Source organism: Heterocephalus glaber, unplaced genomic scaffold, assembly GCF_053883595.1.
Source record: "Heterocephalus glaber isolate CG9 unplaced genomic scaffold, H.glaber_assembly_v1.0 deba00001479, whole genome shotgun sequence".
NCBI classification, from domain to species: domain Eukaryota; kingdom Metazoa; phylum Chordata; class Mammalia; order Rodentia; family Bathyergidae; genus Heterocephalus; species Heterocephalus glaber.
The window spans coordinates 21,453,541-21,474,554 of record NW_028258316.1 but is presented as its reverse complement, the minus strand read 5'-3'; the positions used below and the strand labels follow the sequence as shown (position 1 = coordinate 21,474,554).

At 45.3% G+C, this 21,014-nt stretch overlaps 2 protein-coding genes and 1 pseudogene across 3 annotated transcripts in view; all 3 read right to left on the bottom strand.

The window, feature by feature from the left end:
• The window catches only part of Wdr31 (WD repeat domain 31), a 71,031-nt gene extending 50,036 nt beyond the window's left edge, over positions 1-20,995 (bottom strand). Inside the window, exon 1 of the mRNA XM_087182868.1 lies at positions 15,137-20,995. Within this exon, the coding sequence (XP_087038994.1) occupies positions 15,137-15,376 (240 nt within the window). The 5' untranslated portion in view covers positions 15,377-20,995. The remainder of the gene's footprint in view (positions 1-15,136) is intronic.
• On the bottom strand, positions 197-1,777 carry Hdhd3 (haloacid dehalogenase like hydrolase domain containing 3). Its single transcript, XM_004849533.4, has 2 exons — positions 1,696-1,777; positions 197-1,211 (listed from the first exon to the last, which is right to left on the bottom strand). The coding sequence occupies exon 2, from the start codon at positions 1,050-1,052 to the stop codon at positions 303-305; it is 750 nt and encodes a 249-aa protein (XP_004849590.1). The 5' UTR covers positions 1,053-1,211; positions 1,696-1,777; the 3' UTR covers positions 197-302.
• LOC147826116 (F-box/SPRY domain-containing protein 1 pseudogene) lies at positions 4,488-15,468 on the bottom strand (annotated as a pseudogene). The gene has a single exon (XR_015439778.1). The product of XR_015439778.1 is annotated as an F-box/SPRY domain-containing protein 1 pseudogene (transcript).
• Positions 20,996-21,014: the final 19 nt, after the last annotated feature.

Genomic DNA, 21,014 nt, shown 5'->3' with positions numbered 1-21,014 from the left:
TTTCCACTGCTAGTGTTCAAACTCAGGGTTTCACACACACTAAGCAAGCACTCTCCCACTGGGCTATACGCCTACCCCTCAAAAGTGAACCATAGGTGGAAGTGACGGAGGCTCATGGTAGGAAAGGCCCACAGGTGTGAATGAGAATGAGAGAGCTCAGAGACCTGTGGCTGGTTAGTGGGGCAAGAATCAACGCTCAGCTCTCACTCCTTTATAGTCAGAACAAGTTACATGGCTGCGCAGGGAGGGGCCCAGCCCACACCTGGGAGAAAGAAGGGGCCCCATCAACTTCCTCCCCAGACTCACGGCCCAGGAGCTGAGCCCTGGTCAAGGGCAGGAAGGAGATGAGAGAGTGAGGGGAGAATATGTTCTTTAGGTACAGAATCTCTGATCATGGGGTCCAGAGGCTCTGAACCAACCACCAGGAAACTGTGCATGCCCACAGCCCGAGCCCCCTGGTAATCACAGCGGTAACTGTCCCCAATATGGGCTGCTGAGGCTGGTTCTGTATGAGCAAGCTGCAAGGCCTTGTGGAAAATGCGGGGGTCCGGCTTGGGCCAGCCAGCAGCCTCAGAGGTCAACACAAAGTCGAAATGTTCCCGTAGGCCCAGTCCCACCAGGACATCCTCTAGCCGTCGGTCAAAGTTTGAGATCACTGCCAGCCGCAGACCTCGATTTCGGCACCTCCTCAGGGTGGTCTCAGCCCCCTCCAACACCTGCCAGGTGCAGGGGCTGCTGAAGTCCTCGTACAGCTGGTCAGCAATGGTGGCTACTGCCTGGGGATCCCGGACACCTGCCAGGTGGAAGGTCTGCAGGACCACATCCTGCCACCACTGGCGGGAGGTGAGGCCCTGACTCAGGCCATAGGTGGGGAACCTGTGGTTCTGAGCCTTGTACACTTGCCCAAAGGCTTGTCCCAGGGCTGTGGCCTCCACCTCCAGCCTGTGTGCCTGGGCCTTGGCAGCATATTGCTCCCCGACAGGGTGGCGGAGCCTGATAAGTGTGTCCTTCACATCCCACGTCAGTAGACGGATCGGCAACCGGTGTGCCATGGAGAAAACCAAGTCTGTGCCAGGTCCACAGCGCAAGGAGTTACTGAACAGAACAAGACTACCCTCCCACAATCTAACAGTCTTCTTTTCCCAGGCCTTGTGGGTCAGAGTTGCTGGTTAACAGGAGGCACTTTGGAAACGTCTTCACAGCACAAGATCCTGTAATGTGAAATAGCAGGTGACGAGGTCCTTCCTGATACTGGAGAGACTGGGTCCAAATGCTAGCGCTGCCAACTGTGCGACCCTAGGAGAGTCACTCTGAGTTCCTGACCCGTGTGTAAGAGGAACACAATAACACCAACCTCACAAGATCTTGGGCTAAATAAGATCATTCTTTCACTCCAAAAGAAAATGTCAGAGCTAGATGCTGCCTCCTCACCCACAGCATTTGCTGTTTCTGGAAGCCAGGTTTGGGGGCTCCGCAGCCCAGAATAGCTCACCCTTCCTCCCTTCCTCTGGGGCTCGGTGGAGCAACGTCCGGATAACCCCGCCGTTAACGCAAAATCTCCCCAGCTGCTCTCTGCAGCGTGCCCCGAGGCACGACGGTCCCAGGGACAGTGCTGGGCCCCACTCCTGGGTCCCCTTCCCGGCTGCAGCGTGCTCACTCCCACGGCTCAGCGACAATTCCGGGCCCGGCACCCACCTGGCTCTCAAGAAGCCAACAGCGGAGAAAAGCGCAGCTGCGCACGGCTCGGCAGCTCGGCGGCTCGGCTGGGCGCGCACGCGCTGGGCAGGCTCGGCGTGATCACGGTCTCTATCCCTCCTCCTTTTCTTCGCCCCGCCCTGCGCTCCCCGCCTCCCCTTCTCGCCCTTGTGTGCCCGCAGGCTCTTAACTGCGCCCGCAGCTTCACCCAGCGTGTCACTGTGCACCCCCACGCGTCACTGTGCACCCTCACCATGCTCCGCCCCACCTCTCTCAGGTTCACCGCACCCTGCTTGTTTCCAATCTCCCACCCCGCACCCCTCTATTCCCTTGGATCGGGACTCCTGGAGATTTTCAGGCTAATGTGAAAGTAGAGGATTTGGGACCCCGCCTGACTTGCTGAGTGCTGAGGAAGGACATCAGCAGGGCACTGCCCTTCTCTGATCTGATCTCTACAGAGAAGAAAGTACTTTCAACTGGACATTTGTTGTACCCAAGACAATTTGCTACTGATAGAGTCCTCTGCAGTAACTCAGCTGCTTTTCTTTTTGAGGAAAAAAAAAGACTTTTGTTTTTGCAAAAATAATGCGTGCTGGTGACATATCAGATAATAAAATTTGTTGAGCTGGATGCGGTGACACATGCCTATAAACCCAGCTACTCTGGAGGTTGACCGAAAGTCCCAGGCCAGCCTTGACAATGTAGTGAGACACTGTCTCAAAATTAAAAAGGGCCGGGGATGTAGCTCAGCGGTTGAGCACTTGCCCGACATGTGCAAGACCCCACCCCCCAAATTTGTTGAGGATGTACTGTATGTCACCTTGAGTTATTTCACTTGACACCATGACCTTCCATCATGGAGAGTTTATGACTTGTATTTTACCATTTCCCGTGAAGGTACTTGAGGTTATTTACTTTAGTTGAGTTTCTATGTTGTAAATACTGTATAACAGTTCTGGGTCAGGTGACATCACGCTGGTATTTTGGAATTAGTGATGCTAAGACAATTTACAGGAACAGAATCAGGGCTAGGATTGGGGCTTGATTTACTCTGTTGATTTACCCCTTGCTGATTTACACAAACAGTGGAGGAAACGTTAATGTTAAACCCAATGATCCTTTGAGTCATGGAGACATTGTACATAGCATAGAAAATTGAGGAGGCCTTTGTTCAGCATTATCACCCTGTTATCTGATTCTTCATGGTCATTGATGTTACTAGGAGACAGCAAGGTTGAAACACTGATGTTCATTGTATCCTTTCATCTTATTGCATGGACTTTCGATGGAAAATGGTTAGGGTTCAAGATTTTAGGAAAAATTGAGGTAAGGGGCATGTGTATGGGAATAAAGTGATTATATGAGAAAAAAAAATAATGCATGCTCATTTTTTAAAAAACTTGAAAAATACCAATGTGTCCAAAGTAAAAGGCCTGAGTAGCTCCTCCAACTGCTAAATCTCATGGATTAAATCTCATGGATTTACTAAATCTCATGGATTTACCAACTGCTTAGTGAGCATGTCTGCCCTGTGCCTGCTCCGTCCTTCATTGAGGGTATGGTGGGAAACAAGAGCTTCCTGCTATGCCCAGCTAATATGGATCCTCACTTTAGTGAAGACAGAAGTTAAAACGAAAACAACAGTATGAATTTACAGGGAAAAGCTGTAATAGGAAAGCAAGAGAAAATAAAGCTCTGACGAAGATCAAGACAGTCCCTTAATAAAGGAAAGTAAGTGAAGGCTCCAGTTTAAGAAACTGAAGGTTGGGCCAGGGATTTAGCTCAATGGTTCCGGTGCTGGTCCCTAGTTTGATCCCTGGTACCAAAAAACCCAAAAAAACCTGAAGGTCACAGGTCAGAAGAAGTGGGTCAGACTGCCTCATTCACGAAAGAACGGACACCGGTTTTATGTTGTACTGTGGTTGGCTGTACTGTATTTCAATCCTAGCTCTGGAGGAACCCTCATGACTTGAGAGGCAGTTTGGTTTCCATAGGATGATTGTCATTGTTTGGAGCAGCCTCAGTCATATGAGGCCTGCTGGAATCCAAGGTGATCCTAAGTTTAGGGCAATGAGGATTTCTGAGTGTAGTTGACTGTCCCTGTAAATTTCTTATCCTGGTGTCTTCTGTAGTGAAGAATATTGAGATAGGTTAGGTAAGTTTAGGGCTAATAAACCTCATTTTGCCAACTTGTAGACAGGGATTCCCTAAATGACTAACCTTCTCATACGCAGATCTAAGAAGGATTTGACCCAGAGTTTTACAAAATGAAGATTAAGCTTTGTTCTACTTTTAGTTACATACTGGGTATTTGTAGTCCCAAATGTAGAGTCACAGTTTTTAGCAAAAACTGCTTTTAAGTCCCCAATTTTGCTTCAGAAGAAAACACACATTGTGCTTTTAGTTAGTAAAGGTTAAAGGCTCAAGAGTTTGTCCTCTGTTCCTTGGCACACTCTGTGACACTGCCTGTGCAGAACATGGGAGGAACACAAAATCAAGTCCATAGCAGGATGATTTCAGAGTCTTAAGTATGGAAGCACAGTGGTGGGGGAGGGTGGGGAGGAAAGAAGGCTTCTCCACCTCAAGCAGATTTCTCTTTCCACCCCTCCATCTGACAAAAACAAGACCTGTATTTCAAGGCCTGTTCATTCCATTCCGAACCAACTCCTGCTGGCTGGGCTGAGGCCTGGGAAGGGACAAAGTGCAAGGTCACAAACCTGGTGCCGTGTAAGTTGCAGCATGTGAGAGGCCAGGGCCATGGGCCATAAAAGAATTTATCAATAGTCGAAGAATATAGAAAAGTTAGAGTTTATTGATGTATGTGTGTGTTGTTTTTTTTTGGTACTGGGGATTGAACTCGGGACCTTGCGCTTTCAAGGCAGGCGCGGTAACCACTGAGCTAAATCCCCAGCCCAAGAGTTTACTGATGTACTCAAGAGAGCAGTGGGTCAGTCCAAGAGCGGAGCATGCTGTCAAGGTAAAAGGCTGAGATTGCTATAGGAGTTTGAGGACATGAAAAGGGTTTGGGATGATCGAAATGAGCATTAAGAAGGCTTTCTTTAGGTCTGCTTGCACTGTTTCGCTCACAGAGCACCTGTATTAAGAGTTACACATTAAAGGAGGCAATTTTGTTCTCACACAAGACCCTTAAGGCTCACAGTAAGGACACCTGGGCACATCAACTCCAAGAAAAGGGTCACAGCCCATTGGGAAGAAATAAGTGCGTCATCACATATTTCAAAAGCATGCTTATTCGTCACTTTTTTGTTTGGTTGGTTTTTTTTAGTACTGGGGATTGAACTCGGAACCTTGTACTTGTGAGGCAGGCACCAGAACCACTGAGCTAAACCCCCGGCCCATTATTAGTCACTTTTGTGTGGGGAATGTTATGGTCGAATGGTGGATGCTGGTTTAGAGAAGTCTGAGGGGGCAAGAGTCTAGATTTATTGTAACTGCACTATCAACGTAGATTAACTGTTTCTGCCTATTCAGCCTCCAAATCTGGGGCACCTGAGGGAGAACCTGATTCTCGGGGACTCTCTTACAAAACTGGTTTTGTGTCACAAGCATGATTCCCAGAGTGGAGGTGGGAAGGGCTGACTGGAAGGTCAGAGAGTCACAGAATCCAAGAATGCCTACAGTTGTCCACTTTTCAGGGCCACCTAAAACCTAACCCTTTAGATTCTGGTTCCAACTCTGCCACCCTGACCCTCCATTCAATTCTTTTTTGCTCTATGCTTTGGTCTACCAATATGAATAATGGGAAGATTGGGCAAAATATCTTCCAGCTAAGTCCAGTTTAGCTTTTAAATTGATTTCCAAGATCATTAACTGTGTCTATGGACCCTCAGTGTCTCCATGTTCATTGAGGCATAATACAATAATAACATCAGGATCAAATGAGATCCCATGGAAAAGCTCTTTGAGAAATTTTTTTAAATGATTTTTTTTTCAGATGAGACAATTGAGACCCCCTAAAACATTAGGTTTTGTTCCAGGTCACCTACTCTTTCAACCACTATATGCACGCTTCCAGGAAGAGGGTATTTCCATTTCCACAACATGAATGCACTCCTTGGAGTTGTGATGCTGATGTAGCTGTCTTCTAGGATCTGCTTTTCTTTATCTCTGGGCAACTTTTTCAGCAGAGAAAAAAGAGCCTTGTGTGTCACAGGAAACCCAGTGACAGGTCCCTGACACTCTGGAAGAAGCTTCTTTTTGACTTGCAAGTTCAAACTAAAGTATATTCAATGGATATAGTTTCCTGTCAATCAGATGACAGAAATCCTCTGACTTTATCCCTTAACCTTGTCTGTGTGGGCAATGTCTTGGTGATTGGTTCTGCCATGTTACTATAGTGGATGTGGAAGTAAGTTATTTTTCTTTGGGGAACAGAATTTCCTTTGTGTGTGGGCAGGTTTTTTTGTTTGTTTTGGGGATTTTTTTGGTACAGGGGATTGAACTCAGGACCTTGCACTTGCAAGGCAGGCAGCGGCACCACTGAGCCAAATCCCCAGCCCAAAATTTCCTCTTGTTTTGGTTGTTAATTTGCTTTTCTTTTTTTGAGACAGGGTCTCCCTATGCAGTTCAGCCTGGCCTCAAACTCACAGCTGTCCTCTTGCCAAGTAGCTGGGATTATAGGCATGCACCACCACACCTGGCAAAATTTCCTTTTTTTAAGAATCTCCTATTGAAAGAACAAATAAACCCAAGCTGACCTGGGCCCATGTGTCTGTTTACTTTTAATTTTTCATTTGCTTATTTTTAAACTTTCAATTAAAATACGCCTAGAGAAAAACTGAAAGAAATGTACATGTCCTTGAAGTTTCACACAATGAAAATATCCTTGCAATTGCATCCAGACCAAGAAAATTTCTAGAACCCTAGTGTGTCTGCTTTCACATTTCTTGACAAATGGTATCCACCTATGTACCTTTTTTCTTTCTTTCTTTTCTCTTTTCTTCTTCCTTTTTCTTTTCTTTCTTCTTCCTTTTTCTTTTTCTCTTTCTTCTTTTGTGCTAGGAAATGACCGCAGAGCCTTGTGGGTGCTAGGAAAATGCTCTATCACAGAGCTAAACCCCTAGCCCTATCCCAACTCAAACACTGTAATTTTATTCGTTTAGGAACTGTATATAAACAGAATAAGATAGCATGCACTCTGTTGTGTCGTCTTTCGCTCAAAATTTTGTTGGTAAGATTCATCTGCATTGCCGTGCGTAGTTATAGTTCATTCATTCTCACACCTGTAATAGTCCATTATCTGAAGTGACCACATCTTACTGTTGATGGACAATTGGGTTATCTCCAGTTTGGGGTTATTATATATTACAAAAGGTTAGGAACATATTCTCTCTCTCTCTCTCTCTCTCTCTCTCTCTCTCTCTCTCTCTCTCTTTTATTGGCCAGGTGTTCCTAACTTGTCCTGGCTGGGCTCAAACTTGAGCTCCTCCTCCCTCAGCCGCCCAAGTGCTGGAATTATAGGGATATAACACCACAACCACAGCCAGCTGGAACATTCTTTTCTTAGGTTGGTCTCCAACCCTGGGCTCAGTGATTCCCCCTTCTCAGCAGCAGCAGGGATTACAGGCATGCATGAACATTGCTGATTAAGTCTCTTGGCAAAAGTTAAGTGTACATTTCTGATGAATACCTAGATGTGAAATCAGGAAGTCAAAAATATGGACATGTTCCCTTTTGTAGATAGGGGCAGTATTGAGAGTTCTAATTGCATACCATTCTCAACAATTAGCATGGCCTTTTTAATTTTAGGTATTGTGATAGATGTACCCTGGTACTTCATTGTGGTTTCTTTTGTTTGTGTATGTTGGGGCTTGAACCCAGAGTCTCATACGTGCTAAGTACACATACTGGGCTACACTTCGAGCCCTGTCATTGTGATTTTATTTATTTTGAGAGTCTTACTGTCAGCCTCAAAGTCATGATTCTCCTGCCTCAGCCTTCTGAGCAGCTGGGACTTCAGGCATATCCCACTATGCTAGGGTGTGATTTTCTTCTTCTTTTTGGTGTGGGACATTAAACCCAAGGTCTTGTACACATTAGACAAGTGCTCTATCACTGAGCTACATCTCCAGCCCTGGCTATGATTTAAATTTTTCCACTCACTAATGAAGATAACACCTTTTCCTATGCACTGGCTAAGTTCTTATTTATGTTATTTAAACAACTACGCAGTTATATCTGTGTTGTATATATTACATGAATAAAGATAAAATATATGAGGCTCAGGTCCCTCTAAAACCAATCCCTAACCCCTACCCCTTCACAAATTCTTTCCCAATTTTGAGCTCTGAGCTTGGAATTGGAAACCTGAATCTCAGCCTTGGTCTTCCCCTGGCTTACTGTGTGATTCTGAACAGGCCCCCTCTATAAAAAGTGTTTACATGATCTCTAAATCCTCTTTACTTTGCTATCCTGACCACCGCTTCTGTGGTTCCAAGAAATGTCATGTGGTAGAGATGACCATTTGCCTGAACATCCAGTCTCTCCATCTTCCTCAGTGGCCAACCTGAGTTTTAGTTGAACACACTATTTTCCACTTCTCTTACACAATAGATGTGGCCATGGGACTAAATTCAGACAACGGTGTGTGGACTAAAATGATGTGTGCAATTTTTGGATCATGCCTGAGTAAAGAAGGGTCATGCCCTCCAGCTGCCCTTCCTTTCTCCTGGTGGCTGAGAGGAGGACCTGATGGGAAATGGAGGCTACCACCATTTATGTGTTTTTTACTGTGTAGTTCAGTCTGGCCTCAAACTCTCGATGATCCTCCTGGCTCAGGCTTTTGAGTGCTGGGGCAGACTGCACCAGGAAGCCCAGGCTGGGGATGTGTTTTGAATGACAGAACAAGCCAGGGGCCAAGACCCTCCCCCACCAATCATGTAGCTGACAAATCAGCCCTGGGTTGCTCAGACAGAAGTTTCTACCTTAGGCTATTCTTAATTCTTATTTTGACTTTTGTTATAGCCACTGATTGTGGATGCTAATATGGAAAATGTCTGGAGAAGGACTTTAGATTGGCTGAGTTGCTTTCTTTGAGGAAGTAACACTTAAAACTGAGAGCTTACCAACATGGAGACAGCCGTAGGGATTTTGGAAAAGTGCTGTGGGTAAAGAAGACCATCGAGCCGAAGGCTCTGAAACCTCGCCAGCCTTGTGTCATGAGGTAGTCCTGATTTTTTGTGGTGTCTCATCGTTCATGCCATTGTTTACAGTGACTGAGGTAGCCATGTAACCAGGGCAAGGCCAGAAACCTCCAGAAATTTGCTCTGTGAGTGATGGGACAGAAAGCGTCTTTCTCTGGGATTATAAATCTTAAGGATCATTTAAATCTAGAGTTAATAGGGATCTCATGTTTCTGTCAAGAGGCAAAAGCCCATGTGAGAATAAAGCCAAGCTGAGGCAAACAGATGAGAGCTATAAAGGGACAGAATCCTCCACGGGAGCCTTTGACCATGGGCCCACCTACCCCTCATCACTATCCAATTTTGAAAACCAGTCGGCTCTTTCTTTCTTTCTTTTCTTTTTTTTTTCTATTGAACTGAGTTTTAGTCACTTGGAACCAGAGCATCCAGAACAGTCCAGAGCCCGGTCTGCTGAGAGTCACAGGCCTTAATGTACACAATTGGCAGAGTTCATGCAGGACAGCTAGCAGGTCAGAGTCCTTCCTTCCCTGTTTGGGGAAATTAGTGTCTTTGCTCTTACGTAGTAAAGCAGCTGATTAAAATGCCTGTTGCGGGGGGAGGGGGGAAGAAGGGGAAGTAAAAAGAATTAAGATGTCTTATGTACATGTACCAACTCCCCATGATGACTAATCATTATTGTATATTGCAAACATGGACTAATAAAAAAATAAATAAAAAGGGGCTGGGGATTTAGCTCAGTGGTTTTGCCGCCTGCTGCACAAGCGCAAGGACCTGAGTTCAATTCCTAGTTCCAAAAATAAATAAATAAAAAGTACACAAGGTAAAAATAAGATATTTGTTGAAAGGAAAAGCTATAGACCAAGTTGGCACATCTGAGAGGGAAATAAGAAAATCAAGTCTCACTAAGAGGCCCTGAATGCTCATCACCCAGCAGTGAAGCCCAGAGATCTAATAATAATGTGCCTTGCCAGATTGTGAAAGCAATCTCCTGCCTAACGATAAAACTACTAACAGCAAGGCCAGGTCACACAGCAGGAGATTATTCCACAAGACTACCCAAACCCTTCCAGCTGAGTCTGTGAAGTGCCTTTGTACATAAAACACTGTGGGCTGAACAATTGGCCTGGCACTTCCTGATTCCGGGGGCACCACTCACACAGAACATAATGCCTGCAGGCAAAAGGGCCCCTTGGTCTTCCCAACCCCCGGATGTTGCAGCTAATTATCACATGACATTACACCCATAGTTTTGCTATTGTTTGTTGGGAGGTGGCATGGCACAGTGATTAAGGGCACAGGCCTTGGAGTTGGGGCCACATGGGTCCAAATCCCAACTCAGGTTTTCTGCGCACCTGAAGTTCTAACCTGTTGTGCCACAAACTGAGTGGCTTTGAGTGAGTGACATAAATGCTATAGATACATCTTCCTCGTTGCAAATGATCCCATGCTAAGTTTACTATTTCTCCATTATTTTGAACCTACTACTCCTCCTGCAGGTTTTTGTCTCAGTAAACCGCCCCAGGTCAAGCCAAGTTCATCCCTCACATCTATTACCTACTGAACACATCCTAAATCCATTTCCTTCTCTCCATCACCAGTTAGCCCTTCAGTCCAGGGCACCAAAATTTCTCATTTGTACTTTATTAAAATGCTACCAGAATGGTTTTATAAAATGCAAAGTAGATTCATTCCCCTGCTAATATTCTTCGAATGTCTTCCCTTCATCGTTAGGAATAACATCTGAAAATGCCAATGTGGCCTTTAATGCTACTTTAATGTGACCTCTGGATGGTTTGGCCCCAGTCTGTCTCCACTCTTCAGGCTGTCTTCCCTGGGCCTCGTCACATCAGCCTTGTGTTCCTCCAACAAACGCTTCCTTCTGTCTGGAAAGCTCTTGCCCAACCATTTCTTTGCCGGGTTGCTCATTCAAATGTCAGCCCTTTGGGGATTGTATTTTCTAATCCTTCGCAGCAGGTCAGTTTTGCTACTTTGTAACACCTGTTGCCATGTCATTGGTACATTTGCCTCCTGGCTGTCTGGGAGACTTGTTCAAATCAGTGTTCACCATGTGCTCCCTGAAGGTTGTGGACACATTTGTTTGTAACCTTTGGTCCCCTAAAGGGGAATATCTGTCTGCTACCCTGCAAGCCTAGAACACAGCCAGGGTCTATACTTGCTTGGTAGTGATGGATCTGGGATGGCATAGAACAGTGATGGTGAACCTTTTCTTTTAAGATACAAGTGCCCAAAGTGAAACCCAAAACCCACTTATCACAAAGTGCCAACATTGCAATTAAACCTCAATACTGAGATTTAGAAAAAACTTACACATTAACATCTTTTGTCTTAAAACAACACATCGGGGTTGGCGATTTAGCTCAGTGGCACTGTGCCTGCGTAGCAAGTGCAAGGTCCTGAGTTCAATCCCCTGTACCAAACAAACAAAACAACACATATACTATAGGTTCACCACCACTGGGCTAGAAAATATTCCCTTTTACACTAATCATTTTGTTTTTTTGAGACAGGGTTTCAGTATGTAGTTCAGGCTGGCCTCCAACTCACAGCAATCTTCCTGCCTCACTGTCTTGAATGCTTGGATTACAGGTGTGCACCACCGTCCCCATCTTTAATCATTCAGCCCTGCACAAGCGGCAAGGACCCGAGTTTGATCTCCGGTACCCGCCACCCCCCCCACCCCCCCAAATCATTCAGCCAGAAATAATCTCTGGGTAAGGAGGCCTAGAAGCTAAAACAGCAGAAACTTATGGTCTGGTCTACCCCTGGCCCAGAAATGGCTGGTATCTATTTAGTGATTTGGGCCCTAGATGGTAGATCCAGGCTCAGGGTTCCTGGGTAGTGAGGCTTTGTGACTCTTCAAATCCTATTTTGGCTTGCCATCCTCGAGCAGGTGAGAACAGAATAGTATCACTTCTTAAGGTGAGATGGCAACAGGTCTGATGATGGCCACTGTTACAGTTTATATCTCGATGTCAACCCAAAGCTTCATGTGCTCATAGTTGGAGCTCCTGGGAGGTGATTGGATCATGGGGGTGTGATACTCATTAGTGGATTAGTTCACTGATGGTTATAGCTAAATGTGATATTGGGAGATAAAGCCTGGTTGGAGGTGGGTCACTGGGGCTGTGGCCTGGAAGGGTGTATCTCCTTTCCTCCCTTGATCTCTTCTTCCCATCATGAAGTCATGAGTTGTTTCTCTACTATGCTGCCTGGTCTTGGAGCCAGCTATGGACTGAAACCTCTATAAAGTGTGAGCCAAAATAAACCTTTCTTCCTTTAGGTTGAGGAGCTGGGTATTGTGTCCTAGCAATGAGAAAGTAAAACAGGTATTAGTACCAGAGAAGTGGTTGTTGCTGTGATGCTACCCAACCATGTGGTTCAGAAGCCTCTAGAACTGGTTTGTGGAAGGAGTTTGGAAAGTTTTGGAGATGCCTGCCAGAGAAGCAGCCCTAGAATGCTGTAAGCTCAGCTTGATGTGAGATTCTGGTCATAGCTCAGATCAGAATGATTTTAAAAAGGAGACGGAAAAGACCAGGCTCAGGAGGTTTAAGTAGGGAACAAGGTCCCCATTGGCAATTGGCCTTTGGGCCCTGTATGCTATGCTCTGGCACAAAATTTGTCTACATTTTGCTCCTGTCTTGAGACTTCAAGAGAGCCTGAGATTAAAAGCAGCAGATTAATGAATCTAGCTGAGGAAATCTCAAGGCAGTCTAATGATGAGGCAATGGCTGTTGGGGGCTTTTAGTGAGAATCAAGGGCAAAAGGACAGCTGAATAATTTAAAAAGTTTTAAGGTCAGACAGAGAGGAACCTCCAGTAAGAGTAGGGGCCTATAAAGGTTAGGTGATCAATGGAGTTTTAGCAAAGGTCCAACTCACAGTGGGTTCAGCAGGTCCCCCATCTCCATCCTGTAGCTATTTCCCCAGTTCCAGAATCCATAATTGGGATAGATAAACTTGTACTTGACAGAATCCTCACATTGGTTCCCTAACCTGTAGAGTGAGGGCTATTATAGTTGGAAAGGTCAAATGGAAGCCATTAGGGTTGCCTTTACCTTGGAAAATAGTAAACCAAAGACAGTATCGCATCCCTGAAGGAATTGCAAAGATTAGTGCCACTATCAAGGCCTTGAGAAAGGAAACTGGTCTCCTGGGATACATTTCACCATTCTCAGCCATCCAAGCATTCCAAGGCCTGCCTGTGTACTGGGTAGGTACAAAAGGGCCAAATTATTGCTCCAGCTGGCTCAAGCCTTGATGCCATCTATTTACTGGTTTTATATGCCTGCAGTTGTGAAGTCAGGAAGGCTGGCAGGTGTTCAGTTTGTCCAGGCAGTAGCTACCATCGGTGACCAGCTATATGAGGACATCAGCAGCCCCTGCACCTGGCAGGTGTTGGAGGGGGCTGAGACCACCCTGAGGAGGTGCCGAAAGTAGGGTCTGTGGCTGGCAGTGATCTCAAACTTTGACCGATGGCTACTAGAGGATATCCTGGTGGATTTGGGGCAACAGGAACATTGACTCTGTATTGGTTAGCCAGGCGTGGTGGTGCATACCTGCAATCTGAGCCCTCAGGATGCTGAGGCAGGAGGATCGTGGCAAGTTTGAGGCCAGCCTAGGATACACTGTGAGTTCAAGACCAGCCTGGACTACACAAGACCCTGTCTCAAAAAACCAAAAAAGTGCTGGGGATTTAGCTCAGCAGCGTAGTACATGCTTGGCAAGTGTGAGGTCCTGAGTTCGACCCCCAGTACCAAAAATAAATAAATAAATAACCAAAAAAGAAAGCTGCAAGCATTAAGCAAAGATAGCCTGAGAGATACCATGAGGGCCATAAGCCATAAGCACTTGTGATGCTTGTGGCAGGGCTTACACAGGGCCCAAGCCTTTTGGAGCTTACAGCTCATCGAATCTTGCCCTGGGTGCTAGACATGGAACTAAAGGATTTTTTTTTCCTTTTTCTTTTTTTAAAATATTTTTTACACACATATTATATATACAACTTTTAAAACAGCTGCACAATTTTATTTCTCATTGTTAGAGAATTGCAGTCCAGGCAGACCATGCTTCTCAATATATTAAAAATATTAAATAAACCCCAACCAGTTTCATACTTTCCTAATGGTCAGAGTGGCTGGAAAGGGGACTGGAGAAAGAGCAGGCAGTTGTGGACACTATCCATCTTCCTTCACAAGCACACCGCCTTGAAATCTTGCTACTTCTTTATCTTATCCCTTTGACAGCATCTCTAACTCTCACCTTAAAGCTGGAAAGAACACACTGCTAGCTTAGAGACAGAATCTGTTGCAACACGCATATGCCAACTGCCTACTCAACCAACTGCAAACCTGAGAATTTTTCTGGCCCAGTGGAAAGAGGAAACACTAAGGTGATCTCTGCTGTAGTAGAGCTGCTTCTCCAGTTGACAACTTCATGTTTTTCAGGACGTTTCTTGGCCATGCCCAAATGACATTGTCACTTCATGATGCTATTTTCCTTGAGTAGATTTCTTCTCCACTGTCTTTGATCCCAGAAAGCCACTGTCATCCATCCAAAGGTTTTCCAAGGTAAACCAAAGTCACCTCTGTGTTGCCATATACAGCAGAAACTGCTGGATATAAGCAGGCCTTCGGAAGTCCTCTAAAGGCAACCCTCAGGAACTCATATCCACTTTCAAAAGCTAAAGTCCTATCCTCCATGTCCAAGATGACTTGGATTCTTTCTCCTATCTGTCTCTACAGCAATTGCTGAATCCTCAAAGATTAGTAAGCAGCAGAGTGTTTATGCATGTGTTATTTTGTCGGGGTGAGGAATCTGGTACTTTGGTGCGTTGTTGCACTGTGGGAAACTGCCATTGACTTCCCCGTTATGTAGTAAATTATTGTCCACCAGATTCCAGCCCCAGCTCTGGTTGTCACTGCCCAGCAATGCCACATAACCTTGGCACTGCATGGGGGCCCGCTTCGTGGCAATTCCAATCACTGCCACGGTGCCCAAAGGGCCCTCCCACCACACTTCCCATGCATGACGGCCCTCACTGAAACTGATCTTGGTCCTTGCACCATCAGTGCTCTGAGCTATGGGGTTTCGGTGTAAGTAAAGCCATTCTTTTTTTGTACCCGGGATCGAACTCGGGACCTTGCGCTTGCGAGGCAGGCTCCTGAACCACTGAGCTAAATCCCCAGCCCCAAAGCCATTCTTTTTAATAGACATTCCTGGAGCAGTCATTAGTGCTGAAGGCATGTTGGAAAGCACGTACCTTGGTGGCCTCGTAGCTGGGCAGGTTGCAAAGATGTCCGTGCGCAGAGCCTCCTCGGCCTGGCTGCGGGCGCACAGGCTCCGCCACACCTCGCTGTTCTTGTCGCCGTGCAGGCAGCGGTACAAGTGCTCGCACACCAGCGCGCAGCTCCGCAGCTCCGCGAGCTCCAGATAGGAGAACACCAACTCCAACACCGCTGGCCTCTGGGTCCCCCGGACGCCCCGGGCCCGGCGCCGCCATCCCCTCACCAGCAGCCGCCACCGGCCCCCGTCTTGGCGCGGGAGGAGGCCAAGCTTCGCCTCAAGCCCTCGGCAGCTCGCGCACTGCGCCTTTCAGAGCCAGCTGCAGGCGCTCCACCACTCCCGCCCCTCGGAACTAAGGGATTTAATATTTACCCTGAGGGATCTGTCTTGCTTGTCTCACCACTTTCTATCTCCCTATTTCTTCCTTTCGGAATGGGAATATTTACCTTGTGTCTTTGTATTTTGGAGGTGTTTAACTTTCATCTTTACTGGGGCTCTGAGCTAAGAGTTTGTCTTAAATCTGAGACTGATTTTTCAGCAATGCTGAAACTGTTAGGACTTTGGGAACTTTTAGAGATGGACTAAATGCACTTTGCATAAAGGGATGTGCAAGTCTTTTGGGGGTCAATGGTGAAATGTTAACAGTTATATCTGGATGTCCCCCAAAGCCCCTTGCACGCCTATGTGGGGCTTCTGGGAGGTGACTGGATCACAAAGGTATGACCCTCATTACGGCGAAACGTGGTATTGGGAGGTAAAGCCTGGTTGGAGGAGGTGGGTCACTGGGGGCGTGTCCTGGCAGGCTCTGTCTTTTTATCTCCTCCTCTGATCTCTCTCTGCTTTCTGCCGCCATGACATGAGCTGTTTCTCCTCTGTCATGATGCACTACTTCTATTTTTGTGGTACTGGGGATTGAACTCAGGACCTTGAACTTGTCAGGCAGGCGCAGCGCCACTGAGCTACATCCTCGGCCCTGCTGCCCTACTTTGGAGCCACTAAACCATGGACTGAAACTGCTACAAACTATGAGCCAAAACAATAAACCTTTCTTCCTTTAGGTTGTAGATGTCAGGGATGAGAAAGTAACTAAGATAGCCACTAAGAGTTGGAAGAGACTGATGTGATTTTAGAAACTGCTTGTTTATAATTCTAAATTAATTCAATGTTTAAAAATGGATTGTATCACATTAGAGTCCAAAGTGAACTTGCTTTGCCCCTACAGTGGCTATTTCCTGTCCATTTGCAGATAGGCAGGTGGCTTATTACCTGGCTTCTTCTTTAGCTGAGGCTACCTTTCACTATGGGAAAACGTAAGCATCAGTTTCAGAAGGAAGGCGGAAACCATCCATGCACTTGCTACAGCCAGAAACTCACGAAGGCATTCTTGCTTCCTCTTGTTCCTTTATTCTCCATGGGGTTTTAAAGCATTAGCAAAACCTGCTAAAAGAGAACTATAGGCCAATCTCACTAATGAACATAGATGCAAAAATCCTTAATAAGATACTGGCAAACAGAATGCAGAAGATCATCAAGAAGATCATACACCCTGACCAAGTGGGAATCATCCCAGGGATGCAGGGATGGTTCAATATATGCAAATCAATCAATGTAATACACTGTATCAACAGAGCCAAGGACAAAAACCATATGATTATCTCCATAGATGCAGAAAAAGCATTTGACAAAATCCAACATGCATTCATGATAAAAACCCTACAAAAAATTGGAATAGATGGTCTCTACCTCAAACTGATAGAAGCCGTCTATGAAAAACCAACAGCCAATATCATACTAAATGGTCAAAAACTGAAAACCTTCACACTACAATCAGGAACAAGACAAGGATGTCCACTATCACCACTCTTGTTCAATATAGTTCTGGAAACATTAGCCACGGCAATTAGACAAGAGAAAGAAATAAAAGGAATAAAGATAGGTAATGAAGAAGTCAAATTGTCATTATTTGCAGATGACATGATACTCTATATAGAAGACCCCAAGAACTCCACCAAAAGTCTTCTAGACTTAATAACCAAATTCAGTCAAGTAGCTGGTTACAAGGTCAACACACAAAAATCAATAGCTTTCCTCTACACAAATGTCAGACTCACTGAGAGAGAAATAGGGCAAACAATTCCTTTCACAATAGCATCCAAAAAAACTGAAATACCTAGGAATCAACCTAACGAAAGAAATCAAAGACCTCTTCTCTGAAAACTATGGCACTCTGAAAAGAGAGATTGAAGATGGTATCAGAAAATGGACAGACATCCCCTGCTCCTGGGTAGGAAGGATTAATAGAGTGAAAATGGCCATACTTCCAAAACTGCTATATAGATTTAATGCAATTCCAATTGAGATCCCAGCAGCATACTTCATAGGCCTTGAGAAAACAATCCAAAAAATCATTTGGAACAAGAAGAGACCCAGAATAGCAAAAGCAATTCTAGGTAACAGGGACATGGCAGGGGGTATCACAATCCCCAACCTGCAACTATACTACAAAGCTACTGTGATAAAAACAGGATGGTACTGGCAAAGAAAAAGACCTGAGGACCAGTGGAACAGATTAGAAGATGCAGAAACAACGCCAGACACACTCAGCCATCTCATCTTCAATAAAGGAACCAAACACCCTCACTGGAGGAAAGATAGCCTCTTTAATAAATGGTCCTGGAAAAATTGGGCTTCAGCTTGCCAAAGATTAAAACTAGACCTGTATCTCTCACCATGCACTAAACTAAAATCAAAATGGATTAAAGATCTAAATATTAAAATAGAAACTCTGAACCAGTTGGAGCACAGGTTAGGTAGAACCCTTGAAGACATCGGTGTAGGAAAAGATTTTATGAACAAAACATCAGTTGCCCATGAACTAGCACAAACAATCAACAAATGGAATCTCTTCTTATTAAAAGGCTTCTGCACAGCAAGAGAAACCACCAACAGTGTGAAGAGACAACCCACAATGTGGGAAAAATTCTTCACCTGCTCTTCCTCAGACAAAGGTCTACTATCTTGAATCTATAAAGAACTTAAAAAGATCAGACCTCCCAAATTTAAAGACCCAGTCTGAAAACGGGCATCTGAAATGAACAGACATTTCTCAGACAAAGAAGTAGAAATAGCAAATAAATACATGAAAAAATGTTCAACGTCACTGGTCATTCAAGAGATGCAAATGAAAACAACGCTGAGATTCCACTTCACTCCAAAAAGAGTGGCTGCTATCATGAAATCAACCATTAACAAATGCTGGTGGGGCTGTGGGGAAAAAGGAACCCTGCTCCACTGCTGGTGGGAGTGTAGACTGGTGCAACCACTGTGGAAATCAGTATGGAGATACCTCAAAGAACTAGGACTGGAAGTCCCATTTGACCCTGCTATTCCCCTGCTGGGGATCTTCCCCAAAGAATTAAAAGAATCATACCACAGTGATATATGTGCACCCATGTTCGCAGCAGCACAGTTTGCTAAAACTTGGAAACAGCTCAAATGCCCATCAACTGGAGACTGGATAAAGAAAATGTGGTTTTTTAATATAATGGAGTACTACTCAGCCATAAAAATGAGAAATTAGAGACATTTATAGCTAAGTGGATGCACATTGAGGCGATACTCTTAAGTGAAATAAATAGGACACACATGTATAAATACTGAATAGTTTCTCTGGTGTGAGAAACTGAAAGTGTAAATAAGGACTAAATGTATAATAGGTAATGTGAAATAGGAAGAAAAGGGGCAAAGGAGAAGGAAGTGGGAGGGCTAGGGGAAAGGATAGAAGGGAATGGGATTAATAGGAGAAAATGGAAAAATAGGAACAAAATCTTTGTAAATAGGGAAGAATGGAGGGGTTGAAGGGAGGGATGTGCAAGGATGAAAGATAGGAACCAAGAGAGACTATGTAAAGGTGCAAATTTCCAATGATGAATGTCATTATATTGTATACCTAAAATGTACCAATGATTAGAATGAATAATAGATAATGTAAAATAGGAAGAAAAGGTCCAAAGTGGTAGGGGTAGTGGGAGGGGCAGGGGGAAGGAAAGAAGGGAAAGGAAAAATGCTGAGAAATGGATAAAATGGAAATAAAGTCTTTGTAAATAGGGAAGGGTGGAGGGGGTGAAGGGAGGGCTAGGAATGGGGAAAAAATAAGAACCAAGATGCATTATGTAAAGGTACAATTCCCAATGAGGATGTAGTTGTGTTGTATACCTACAATGTACCAATAAAAGAATTTTTTTAAAAAAACAAAAAACCTGCTAATTCTGTCTCTAGAATGTTACCTGAAGGGCTGGGGGAAGGGTGTGGGTCAGTGGCAGGGCACTAGCCTACCACATATGAGGTGCTGGGTTCAAATCTCAGCACCACAAAGACAAAAAACAACAAAAAGCCCACCCCCCCCCCCCAAGAAACAAAAAACCTTTTAGGTCACTGTGCATCAGATCAGATACAAAACAAAATCTAATCTTCCTACCATATGTGGAATCTGACCTTTCCAACCTCCAGCTGTCACCTGCCTTCCTCTTCCTCACCCGCTCCCACAGCCCTGCCCAGCTGCTCCCACCACAAAGTCTTTGTACACATCCTCACGTGGTTCCGTGGCTTTGACTTGTAAGGATCTTTCTTTGTACCTCTCAGGTCTCAGCCTCAGGAAGGGCTTCCCAACCATGCTCTCAAGTGGGTCCCTTCTGCTATTCTGTCTCAGACCCTTTCCTTCCTTCAAGCACTAACAGAATTTATAACTTGCTTTTTTTTTTTTTTTTGAGACAGGGTCTCACCTTCTCGTTCAGGCTGGCCTTGAACTATGTAGTGCAGCCTGGCCTTGAACTTGTGGCAATCCTCCTGGCTCAGCCACCAGAGTGCTGAGATTACAGACATGCACCATCACACCTGGCTGTTCCTGCTTTGTCTGTTTTCTTATCTGCCTCTCCCATTCTCTTTGCATATATTCAATAAAGTGACAAGTTATGGCCTGTCCTGCTGTATCTCCAGCACCCAGAACTGCACCTGGAGACAGAGCAGAGTTTCTCCAGAAATATCTGTAAATACAAAGCCTTTTTGGCCAGTGTGGTGGCCTATGCCTATAAATCCTAGCTACAGTATTTAGGAAGTTGAGGAAAGGGGATTACTAGTTCAAGGCCAGCCCAGGCAACTTAGTAAGACTGCCTCAAAGTAAAATTTTAAAAAGGGTTGGAATGTGGCTCAGTGGTATGGAGCTTGCCTTCCATGCACAAGCCCCTGGGTCTAACCCGTAGTACCATTAAAAAAAAAAAAAAAAAAGAGGTGGGGGGAGTCAGGGATGGTGGAACATGTCAGCACTCTAGAAGGGAGAAGCAAAGATCCTAAGACTGAAGTTTGAGCTGAGCCTGGGAAATTTAGCAACTCTGTGAGACCTGTCTCAAAATAAAAATTTAAAAATGGCCGAGGATGCAGATCAGTGCAAAGACCCTGGGTTCAGTTTCCAGTACTGTGGGGGGAAAAAACAGCCTTTTGGGTGGTGGCATCTTCAGCCGTCAGGAACTCCTTTACTCCTGGATTTTGATCCTCATTAATTCTTCTCTGGATCTAGGCTCAGAGTGGAACAGGAAATTCCAGGCAGCCTGGGAACACTGGCCAGTGGGGAAAACACCTTCCCATGGAACTGTGGCACAACTCAACTCTAAACCAGGGACACCAAGCTAGGCCTCAATCCTGTACCCAGCACTGCTGCTAGAGTCCTCAGGCTTCCCAAAGCTTCTTAGGATCCATATTCAACTGTTCTCCTCTTGCCCAATCCTCCAAGCGCCTCTCCAGGCCCCATCAAGTGTGCACAGGGACTCTTAGTTGCTGCCAAGCTGAAAGCACACCAGAGG

Bases quoted from the DNA above. Each gene is read 5' to 3' on its own strand.
- Hdhd3 (XM_004849533.4), bottom strand. From the start codon at position 1,052: ATGGCACACCGGTTGCCGATCCGTCTACTGACGTGGGATGTGAAGGAC.